Here is an 11,953-nt window from a genome sequence, read left to right on the forward strand (position 1 = left end):
AGAGGCATAGCAGCCCTCGCTGGTTTTATATCCTGTGGGGTGTGGCTCCACGACTCAGCACTTCCTAGGCCTGCCCCACCCCGCTTCTGTTGTTCCCTCCTCTCCTGCCTATGAAACCTAGGGTCCAACCAAGCCTGCCTGCCATCAGCTGGGTCTGAAGGCATGGCCTGGGGGGAGGGAAAGAGTCAGGGGATGGAGGCCTCGTTATCTCTTCCACCTGGCCTGCCTCTGGCTCCTGGAGCTGAGCCACGGAAGCCGGTGCTCCTGAGATAAGTCCTGATGGGCCTTCCCCCTCACTTTCCAAGTCACTTTCTGGCAGGGGGCCCGGCTCGGGGGGCGCAGACACAACATGATCATAACTTTGGAACTAGGACTTAAGTAGCTTTTGGGAGGTGTAATGTACCTTCGAGCGTCTCCTGACAAAAGTCACCCAGCCAGCTTTTCATGCCTGAGGTCGGACTAGAACTCACCATCTCCTGGTAATTTGCCCAAAGTTCCCCAACTGGCTTTCATACCTAAGGCAGGACTAGAATTCACTGTCTCTTGGTGACTGACCTAAAGTCACCCTGCCAGTTTTGTGCCATAGAGCTCACCGTCTCCTGGTGATCGGCCCAAATTCACTCAGATGGTTTTTGTGCCTAAGGTAGGACTAGAACTCACCGTCTCCTGGTGATTGGCCAAAAGTCACCTCCGCTAATCTTCACACCTACAGCACGACTAGAACGCGAAACCTCCAGAGCGTCGACCTTGCATTTCTGCTTGGCTTTGTACGAAATCTTCTTTTGTCTTCGCCACAGATGTCGTCACCTGCCTGGCCTTAGATCTGTGCGGAATCTACCTCATTTCTGGATCGCGAGACACCACCTGTCTGGTGTGGCAAGTCCTTCAGCAGGTAAGAGAACTTCTCGGATTCCTCCCATTATATCTATCAGGGATGGTGCCGCGAGCCCTGCAGCACACAGGGGGTTAGACTGGATGACCTCCTAAGCCCCTTCCGACACTATGGTTCTGTCTTCTTCCCTTATCCACCAGGGTGGAGTGTCTTATGGCTTGGCTTCCAAGCCAGTCCAGGTCCTCTACGGGCACGAAGATGAAGTCCTGTGTGTTGGCATCAGCACAGAGCTCGACATGGCAGTCTCAGGATCCAAGGTAAAGACTCCGCCTCCTTCTTTTCTCACCTGTTTGGGAGCCCCGATCGAAGTATTGCTTGGCAGGTGACCCCGGAAGTCAAAAACCCCTGATTCAGGTGTTTAGCATAAGTTTCTGAGGGAAAGCAATTCCTTTTGCGGCATGATTTCTGCAGTTCTCTTGAAGGAGTTTTATTGAGATGAAAGTTTTCTTTAACGAGATTTGTTGAGACGAAAGTTTTCTTCCTCGAGATTTATTGAGATAAAAGGGAAGGATGTTCTGTCTCCTTCCCCACTTCAGACCCACGAGCCTTCAGCCGGTGGATTCACGGCTCTTATCAGTTCTGGCAGAGAAATCGCAGCTATTTGCCAAAGTTCAAACAAATGACTCACGTAGCAAGACTTTCAGCCTTTTTGAAACGGATCAGTTAAACTTTGCTTCCCGTAGAGTGAGAGCAGTCCCAAAGCTCCTTACATATCCTATGGGGTGGGGCTCCTGCTCCACCCTTCCTTTTGATGATGCCGCCTCTCTAATCTTCTGAAGCGCGGATCAAGCCAAGCTTGATTATTATTATCAGCTGGGTCTGAAGGCGTAGCCTGGGGAAGGGAGGAATCAGGGCATGACGGCCTCATTATGTCCTCCGACTGGCCTGGTTCTGGCTCCTGGAGCCGAGCCAAAGGAATCGGTGCTCCCGAGATAAGCCTTACCGGCCCTTCCCCCTCACTCTCGGAGTCACTGTTGGGCATGGGGCCAGGTTTGGGGGCTGGAGTCACAACAAAGGGGCTACAGAAATTGAACTATTTCTTACTTAAAACACATCCATCAGGATAGACATATTCTCGCAGCCATTTGCCTCCAGCTTGAGCAGGGGAATGGACTAGAAGACCTCCAAAGACCCCTTCCAATTCTGTGTTATTCTATGTTCTTTCAAGCATCTCATACAGAAGATCCTATTTTCATTAATTTTGGAGAAAGGTAGCAAAACTATTTACACAACAGTCCTCTGCCTCTTTGCAGGTAGTCCTTGATTTATGACTGGTCACTAATGACAGACCTACTTACAACCCAGTTTTCAGTAAAACCACACACCTCTAGCGAGCAATGATTTACCACTTATTACTGCCACGTTCATTTAAAGATCAGGCATTTTCAGTTAAAAGCATGGTGATTTGCTTAACGACGGCTGCAGACAGTGTTGTAAAATCAGGATGGTCCTGTGATTGTTCCGTTTTATAACTGTTACCTAGAAATCTAGACCCCAATATCTAGAATTTTTTTTTTCCCCCATTCTTGCCGCACACTCTTTTCCCCTGATCATCTTGTGGGCATTCTCGCTGGGCAAAACCTTAATTTAGGACATGTTTTCTTCCTTCCCGCCGTCTTGTCAGGATGGCACCATCCTTGTTCACACCATCCGCCGAGGGCAGTTCATGAAGTCGTTGAAGCCCCCGTGCGAGAGTTCCCTTCCGGTCACCATCTCCAACCTGGTTGTAGGTCACGAGGGGCAGATCGTGGTCCAGACGATCGTGGGGGGAAGAGCCTCTCCCAAGGTACAACCTGGGAGGAAGGAAGGAGGGAGGGAGGGAGGGAGACAGGAATCAATGGGGGAGAATACTCGTAGCTCAGGGTTGAACGATGAATTTGGTGGTTTTCTTGCAGACTAGATAACATCATCAATGCTAGAAGGGAGGAGGAGAAGGAGGAAGAGGAGGAAGTGGAGGAGGAATGACTGTGGGGTCCTTGGTGCCCTCTGAACTGGGTGGTTTCCTTGTGGACGTTTCATGACCCAACTAGGGAACACCAGAAAGAGGAAGGAAGGAAGGAAGGAAGGAAGGAAGGAAGGAAGGAAGGAAGGAAGGAAGGAAGGAAGGAAGGAAGGAAGGAAGGAAGGAAGGAAGAATATAGGAAGGAAGGAAGGAAGGAAGGAAGGAAGGAAGGAAGGAGGGAGGGAGGGAGGGAGACAGGAATCAATGGGGGAGAATACTCGTAGCTCAGGGTTGAACGATGAATTTGGTGGTTTTCTTGCAGACGTTTTATTAGCAAACTAGATAACATCATCCATGCTAGAAGGGAGGAGGAGAAGGAGGAAGAGGAGGAAGTGGAGGAGGAATGACTGTGGGGTCCTTGGTGCCCTCTGAGCTGGGTGGTTTCCTTGGAGACATTTCATGACCCAACTAGGGAACACCAGCAGTGCTAGAAGGAAGGAAAGAAGGAGAAAAAAAGAAGGAAAGATGGAAAGAAGAAGGAAAGGAGAAAGAAGGAGGGAAGGAAGGAAAGAAGAAAAAAGGAAAGAAGGAGGGAGGGAAGGAAGGAAGGAAGGAAGGAAGGAAGGAAGGAAGGAAGGAAGGAAGGAAGGAAGGAAGGAAGGAAGGAAGGAAGGACTGTGGGTCCTTGGTGCTCTCTGAGCTTAGTGGTTTCCTTGAAGACATTTCATGACCCAACTAGGGAACACCAGCAGTGCTAGAAGGAAGGAAAGAAGGAGAAAAAAAGAAGGAAAGATGGAAAGAAGAAGGAAAGAAGAAAGAAGGAGGGAAGGAAGGAAAGAAGAAAAAAGGAAAGAAGGAGGGAGGGAAGGAAGGAAGGAAGGAAAGAAGGAAAGAAGGAGAGAGGGAGGGAAGGAAGGAAGGAAAGAAGGAAGGAAGGAAAGAGGGAGAGAAGGAAGGAAGAATTGTGGGGTCTTGGTGCTCTCAGAGCTTGGTGGTTTCTTTATAGACGCTTCATTACCAAGCTAAGTAACACCATCAATGCTGGAAAGGAGTGGAGTTTGCAAGGAGGAGTAGGAGGAGGGTGAGATTTTTGTGCTCTCTTGAGTTGGTTTTCTTGTAAACATTTCATGACCCAGCTAGGTAACATCATCAGTGCTAGAAGGGAGTTGGGATTGTGGTGATGGGGAAAAGGAGGACTGTGGGGTCCTTGGGGGAAGAAGGGGGAGGGGGAGGAAAAAACAGTCATAAGCCACTTTTTTCAGTGCCACCCGTAACTTAGAACAGTCACTAAATGAATGGTTATAAGTCGAGGAATGTCTCTACTTCATACAGGCCTGCTCAGCTAACCCTCAGCTTCTCCTCCTTCTTATTCACTCAAGGACAAATTCGCCCTCCACCTTTACTCCGTCAATGGGAAGCACTTGTCTTCTGTCCCTCTGGATGAGCAGGTTACCTCGATGTGCGTCACGGAGGACTATGTCGTGTTGGGTACCCTTCAGTGTTCGTTGCAGATCAGGGACCTTCAGAGGTAACCTTCTTCTCCTTCCTCAGTTTCTCTTTTTTGACACGTGGCTACCCTATTCTCTCGGTGGGACTTACGGTATCTACGCTTAACATATTGCCAGGTGCGAACAAACAGACCCGCACGGGTAGAGTTCAAACTTGCTACTTTATTGTTGAATGCCTATTTACAGGAATCTTCCCAGACTGGCAGATTCACCTGGGAAAGACCAGACAAGACTCCAAGACACTCAAGGAAGGATCAGATTTTAGCAGTGTTGGTGGAAGTGTAGGGTTGTTGTTTTTTTCCCTTTTGTAGTTCCTGAATTAGAGTATTGTTTTTTGCTTGATTGTTTGTCTGGCGTTAATCCACGCTTATCTGGGTTTCTCTTTCTGTGGGCTCCTTGGTACTCACTGAGCTTGCTTGTTTTCTTGCAGCCATTTCAGTTTGACCATCAAACATCTGCAAGTAAACAACCGAGCTCAGCGAGCACCAAGGAGCCCACAGTCCACTCGAGGTTCAGTTCTTTGTTTGCTCACAGTCAACAGACAGAATCTTGCCAGACTAAACTTTTGCTACTCTCACCCTAACAGATATATCCTGGGAGATTCTAGGGAGTGGCTATCTTAATTCTTTTTTTTACCTCTCACGATTCAATTCTGAGCTTTGCTGCCTCTTGTTTCACAATCCGCCTTGGGTCGCAGTCCCTATGGCCATGTTATCAAGATTCGGACCCTTGGCAACTGGTTCATATTTATGACGGTTGCTGTTTCCCAGAGTTACATGATCGCCTCTTGCGACCTTCTGACCAACCAAAGTCAATGGGGAAGCCAGATTCACTTAATAACCGTGTTACTAACTTAACAACTGCAGGGATTCGCTTAAACAACTGCGGCAAGAAAGGTCGTAAAACGGGGCACAACTCACTTAACTGTCTCACTCAGCAACAGAAAGTTTGGGCTCAATTGTGATCGTAAGTCGAGGACTACTGTCCATCAGGGATTGTTCAGAGGGGATGGGCAGGATGAGAAGCGTAGTTTCCATGATCCGAAAGGCGGCAGGCTGGGAATTTTCTGCCGTCGGGGCCTTGGTTGTTCCACTCCGTTTTCCCTCCTCCCAGGCTGCAGCCGGCAATTCCCTCTTTGATCATGAAGGTCCCCATCCACAGCGTCTCCGTGACAAAAGAGAAAAGCCACATCTTGGTGGGTTTGGAGGACGGCAAGTTGATCGTGGTCGGCGCAGGGCAGCCTTCGGAGGTGAGTGTCAACCTGTCTTCCTCCCTCAGCTTAATTCCTCTAAGGCAGCACTTGCTTAATGACCGTACGACCTAACAAGGGATTTTTGGCCCCTAATTATGGCCATAAATCAAGGACTACCTGTATTTAGTTCATCAGAGGCAGCTGGATCTGGCTGAGTTTGGAAAGCTAAGCAAGGGACACAACATTGTTAGCAAGGGGCAGGAGACCACTAAGAGATTGAGAACTTGAAAGAGAGATTGGAAGATTACATTGAAACACTGTTGACCAGGAAGCAACATGGTCATGTTTGGCCTATAAAACAACCGAGAAGTGAAACACAGATCAAAATGTTGGAAACCTAGATGAGGCTGCCCCTCTATGGAGGTGTGTATGGGGATACTCACCTTCTGTAGCAAGGCTCCAATGATGGCCGGACCGTGACATTGGATTAAACTCTCTTGATTAACTTGGTGACCACACAGGAAGTTCTTCACCAGTAGTAAAAATGCAGCCACTCCATTCTTCTCCAGTCTGCCCTCTAAAGTTGGAAAAAAGCCAACAATGGAAATCACCTTCATAATCTCGTCCATTGTCTAAAACGGTGACTTTCAGGTGGTGGACTTCAAGTCCCAGAATTCCCTAGCCCAGGGGTCTGCAAACTTGGCTCTCTTAAGACTTGTGGACTTCAACTCCCAGAGTCCTTCAGCCAGCAAAGCTGGCTTAGGAACTCTGGGAGTTGAAGTCCACAAGTCTTAAAAGAACCAAGTTTGCAGACCCCCTGCTCTAAGGGACAAGATTCGGGGTGCGTTAGTGCACATTACCAGCTCCCCATCTCGTTCAAATTGCTTATCAGTACAGTACCACATCACTAGAGAACTGGACGGCCATTTGTCCAGGATTGTATCTGTGTTTCCCCAAAAATAAAACCGGGTCTTATTTTCTTTTAGGCCCCAAAATAAGCATTAGGGCTTATTTTCAGGAAGGGTCTTATTTATTTTTTTCCATATGCGGGAGACCCACTTCTTCTCCTTGCTCATAGCGGGGCAGGAGGCTACAGAGCGCACCGGTACCGCGGCCACAAGGTGAGGTGGTGGAGCTATTCCACGTGCCCCACACTGGCTTACCTAAGGGCCTCCGCAGCCAGGCCATCCACACCCCGACACGTGCCTCAATTCACCGCCGCAACACCAACACACCGCTCAGCCCCTACTCTGTTGCGGCCACAACCAGAAGAAGTCGGCCGGCGGCCACGTAGGCTCCTGCTGTACATGGCTGCTGTTGCTGCCACCACAAGGCAGCTGTCAGGGTGTGGATGAATGACCTGGCTGCAGGGACCTGTCAGGGTTCCAAGGAACACCCCCAGCGAAATAAGTTAAGAAGCAAAAAAGAAAATCGCCTTCCAAAGGCACTGACAGGACCCTGAGGTAAGCCGGTGCAGGACACGTAGACAACTCCACCACCATCCTGCCTCGCCTCATTGCCGCGGCAACCAGATGGAATGGATGGACTGCTGGCTGCACAGGCTCTTAGGTAAAGGTAAAGGTTCCCCTCGCACATACGTGCTAGTCGTTCCCGACTCTAGGGGGCGGTGCTCATCTCCGTTTCAAAGGCGAAGAGCCAGCGCTGTCCAAAGACATCTCCGTGGTCATGTGGCCGGCATGACTCAACGCCAAAGGCGCACGGAACGCTGTTCCCTTCCCACCAAAGGTGGTCCCTATTTTTTCTACTTGCATTTTTTACGTGCTATCGAAACGGCTAGGTTGCCAGAAGCTGGGACAAGTAAAGGGAGCCCCACCCGTTACACGGCAGCACTAGGGATTCGAACCGCCGAACTGCCAACCTTTCGATCGGTCTTATTTGAGGGGGTAGGGCTTATATTAGGCACGTGTAAAAATATGCTAGGTCTTATTTTCAGGAAAACAGGGACATACAGTCTCCTGTTTGAGCAAGGGGTTGGCTAGAAGACTCCCAAGGTACCCTTCCAACCCTATTATTCAACCATAGTCTTCATTCCTAACTCCTCCTCCTCCTAGATCGGCCTCCTAGTTGAGGAACCTCCTTAACGGCTGGACGTGGCGGCTACTGCTGTCCACACAACCTTAGAAATCCATATGATGGTCAAACGTCTACTGGTTTGCTACGACCTTGTCTTGGCCGAGAAGACCCCAGGAAGCTCTGAGGTTCTCCTCATGGTGCTTCTGCTGCATCCTCCGTTGCCACCTCTCTTCTTCTTCTCCAGGTGCGGAGGGGCCAATTCCATCAGCGGCTGTGGCGTTCGACACGGCGTATCTCTCAAGTGTCTTCAGGCGAGACAGAATATCATCCGACGGAGTCCAAATAGAGGCCTCGTTTTTAACTTTCCTGTTGCCTTGTAGTTACCTCTCCGCCACAGTGGTCCCCAGGTTCTCCTAAGAGAAAGCCCACCACTGCTGCTGTCTGATTCTCTCGTTGTGCGGCCGACGGATCTTTGTGGCTGCAGGGATAACCTGTGGCAACTCCCCAGAAGCGAGAACCTGCACACCTCTGGAGCAGGCTCCTAAGTGCAGTTTGTGCAGCAGAACAATCTGGGGGGTGTTTTTTTTTGTGTGTGTGTATGTGTGCGTGTGGTTTTCCTGAGTCCATTTAGCTGTTCCCCACCGATCAATGCTATACTACTGTTGATTCCTGCAGAGCTTGAAACGGCAAATGTTTGTATTCATTGTCTTATACCGGAGAGCGTGAGCGAGAGAGGACGGGGTAAGGCTGCAGGAGTGTTTTCTGCCCCCTCCCACCATGTGTCCGAGTCTGGGGATCATGAGTGAAGCAGTAGACACCCTAACCTCAAGACTGCGGGTGGTCTCTTGGTAGTGGCCTTAAGGAGACGTTTGTTGCACTACGTGGAATACTGCGCCTGAAGTGGACAGCCGTTCCACTCCGTGTCCTGAGAAGGGTGAGAAGTTCACTTAAACTCCGAAGAAAGCTTTAAAGGGAAGTCGGGAAGGTCAGGAGCTCTTGATCCTCAAGTTGGAAACCAAGAAAGTTGGACAAGGCGGGGAAACCCGTAAACGTTAACGCCAGAGGTGGGGCAGGTGGCGAATCCTCAAATCTTCTACGGTGTGAAAAAAGTGAGCTTTTCCCACAGGTCTGGTGCCCTTTGGTGGCTTGGTACTGAAGAACGTCCATGGACAGTTGATTGTTAGGGATGTGGGAGACCCAGACATTCGTTCGTTGGGGGCCAACTGTTTGCAACACCATGTCCTGCGTACCTTCACGAGCAATAAAAGACAACCTTGGTGCCCATGGGTTACACCCAACCCTGCCTCAAGGCCTTATGTTTCTCTGTGTCCCAAGACGAGGGGAACGCCCTGAGAGTGGACGATGGTACCCTCAGCCAGTTGTCCTCTTCGTTCCTCGCTTTTCAACAAAATCCACTCAATAGACACTCCCTCAGACGTCTTATCATCTTCCTCTTAAGCCTCTTCTGATATCCACCCTTCTGGCTTTCTTCACGGAGAAGATGGAGGAGACACCGAGATACCAGAAACTACATACACGTTTCATCATGAAGACAAATTCAGAGCAGATTCCACGCTGGATATGAGCTTTGTCCTACCTTCCCGTTCCTTGTTGCGGTTGTGTGAAGTTCTCTCCAAACTAAGACAAAGTCCTCAACTACTCCACAGTTGTCCAACTACCAGACTTCTTGGGCAGGTCATTCCATCTCTTCGCCCACATGGTTGAAGAAAACTGCACTCCTGAAGGAGAACACCTCTCGCTTCGCACGTAAAACTTGTTACACCTAAAATAAGGTGATCCTTCATCTACTCATGTCTGACTTATCGCTTTGTGTCCCACTTCTGTGGCTGTACAAAGCACATCGGTGGTTGAATGTTCTAGAGAAGAACAGGTATCCGTCTCCATCCTCACGTGGCTTCCTTCCAGGATTACATTGTCTTTTGTTGCTGCCTTTTTCCAAAGGGAGAACATACTTCATCCTCCAGGAGCATCTCTGAAGATCTTCTGTCTTCAGTTACCCCTAGAAAGCAATCCCATTGTTTCAGATTTCAGCTTCTGTGATTTTTATCCTACTCTTAATTATTCTACTGTTTGTTGGTTGGTTCATCCTCCTGTTAGTTAGATGGAGAAGAGGGCAGCTGTTCTGCTTGTTTGCAGATGAGAAATTTGCAAATTTCCAGAAGCTGCCTCAGATACTGCACTCCAAATGTGACGCGTTAGAACAATGTTTCTCAACCTTGGCAACTTGAAGATGTGTGAACTTCAACTCCCAGAATTCTTAAAGCATGCTGGCTGGGGGATTCTGGAAGTTAGGCCACCCCTTTTTAAAGCATACTGGTTGGGAATTCTGGGAGTTGAGGTCCAGCCATCTTCAACTTCCCAAGGTTGAGAAACAGTTCAATAGAAGTTTCAGATGGTGGGTTTTTTTACCTTTTCTGGCCCACTAATACATCTGCTCTTACACAGAGGGAAACTGAGGCCAGACTACGAATGTTTTATCATATTCCTTCCACTCTCTTGTTTTGTCTTTTTCTTCCCCAGGTAAGCATTCTCTAGGACAGGGGTCTCCAACCTTGGCAACTTTAAGAATTGTGGACTTCAACTCCCAGAGTTCTTTGCTGGCTGAGGAATTCTGGGAGTTGAAGTCCACAAGTCTTAAAGTTGCCAAGGTTGGAGACCCCTGCTCTAGGAGACTACAAATCCAACCATCCCCAGCCAGTGTGTCTCCCCAAACCCAGAGAGCAAGATCCTCAATTGCTCCACAAATTGTCTACCAGATTGAAACCATTCTTAAATCTTTTTTTTTTCCTAATCTCTTATCCATTCCAGGTCTTTTCTCTGAAAGAACATTATAATAATAATAATTCTGGAACAGAGACCAATTTCCACCAAGTGCAATATCAGCATTCCAAAACTTTTGTGCCCTTTTTTAAAATTTATTTGAAGGGGGTAAAAGTGTTAATTTTTAGAGTTTTTCGACTCCAAGAAAAAGTAGCTGAAGTCCTTCGACCAGCGTGAAATTTAGCACTGTTGGTGGCTGTTGGTTACACTAACTGCAGTTCTCAAATTCCTAAGATTGGTGGGCTAGTTTGCTTGAGAGAATCTGAGTTAGGTGGGTTTATTTGGGGCAGGTTTAGGCTACAGACACCCGGCTGAACGTTTTGGGGGGACTTGCAAAAAAAAAAAGTGGGGAGGCGACTCGTGTCTCTTGGTAGGGGGCGATGTACCAGAGTGTGCTTTTTCCACATGCGTATTTTGTACAGTCTGTATTGTGGTGGAACATCCATCATTTTTGACCCACGGGAAGCGAAGCAAGAGAAAAGAAAGAGGTTTAAATGATTCTCAGCAACCTCCTAATGTTGCAAAGACTTTAAAAAAAAAGTTGATGTTTTTAAAATTAAAAGAGAGCTCTGGAATTCGACATTATTTTGGATTTGTAAACAAGCAAAACTGGATTGCGAAAAATGCTTTAAGGTAATGTTTTTCACTGACTGCTTGAAGGAGGTTGGGTTTCAACTCCCAGAATTCCCCAGCCAGCAGGCTGGCTGGGGAATTCTGGGAATCGAAGTCCAACCATCTTCAAGAGTCCAAGGTTAAGAAGCATTGCTTTAAAGATGGATACAGGGACGGGGTGCCTTATTTGTCCCCCAACACCCCTAAAACTTCCATTTTGTCCCGATCCAGAACCGAGACTCCCAAAGAGGACAAAGATCCATCCTCCACTTCGATCTGAGCCATTGTACCAGCCCAGCCTTCTCGGTTTATGTACGGCCATTGGGGAAATTTGTATTTTGCAATGAATAAATTAGAAAGGAGGCGCAAATCCTGAGCAACCAAGGGCATTTAAAAGCTCCCCTTGCAAATTGAGGTAGCCATGAGTAAGGAAGGGATTGCAACTTTTTTGGATGTTGCCAGCGTTCTTTGTGACGTGGAAAAACAGTGTCTGGTTTTAAAAGGCCTCTGGGACAGAACAAATCCACTTAGACTGCACTGCCTTGCGTCTTCTTTTCCTTCCAGAAAATTTAAAAGCACAATCTGAATTTTTAAATTTAGAAAAGTAAAAATATGCCTTAAACTTGAATGGGACTGCTTGCCTTGAATTTTACTGGTTTTTGCCTCGCCGAAGGAGGATATTCTTGTTCACCCGAGTTTAAATAAACAGCTAAAAAAAGCAACGTTGTGTAGTTTGTTGGCTGTTGTGTATGTGACACTTCGGTTGTAGTTTCAGTTAGGCGTATAAACACAAAAGCAAGAAAATTATGAAATTAGGGCATTCCACCCAAGGTTGAGTTAGGTAAGTCGTTTTAATATTAATTTTTTAAATATTATGTTGTACGCCACTCTGAGGGAGATGATGATGGAGAAGTACAAAATATAAATAAATA

General features: G+C 47.9%; 1 protein-coding gene across 1 annotated transcript in view; it reads left to right on the plus strand.

Annotated features, from left to right (window-relative positions):
- NBEAL2 (neurobeachin like 2) overlaps window positions 1-11,739 on the plus strand; it is a 161,784-nt gene extending 150,045 nt beyond the window's left edge. Inside the window, exons 50-55 of the mRNA XM_058180000.1 lie at window positions 798-892; window positions 1,033-1,149; window positions 2,517-2,678; window positions 4,214-4,362; window positions 5,456-5,591; window positions 7,813-11,739. Of these exons, the coding sequence (XP_058035983.1) occupies window positions 798-892; window positions 1,033-1,149; window positions 2,517-2,678; window positions 4,214-4,362; window positions 5,456-5,591; window positions 7,813-7,914 (761 nt within the window). The 3' untranslated portion in view covers window positions 7,915-11,739. The remainder of the gene's footprint in view (window positions 1-797; window positions 893-1,032; window positions 1,150-2,516; window positions 2,679-4,213; window positions 4,363-5,455; window positions 5,592-7,812) is intronic.
- Window positions 11,740-11,953: the final 214 nt, after the last annotated feature.

The sequence above is a fragment of the Ahaetulla prasina genome, chromosome 4 (genome assembly GCF_028640845.1).
Source record: "Ahaetulla prasina isolate Xishuangbanna chromosome 4, ASM2864084v1, whole genome shotgun sequence".
NCBI lineage: Eukaryota > Metazoa > Chordata > Lepidosauria > Squamata > Colubridae > Ahaetulla > Ahaetulla prasina.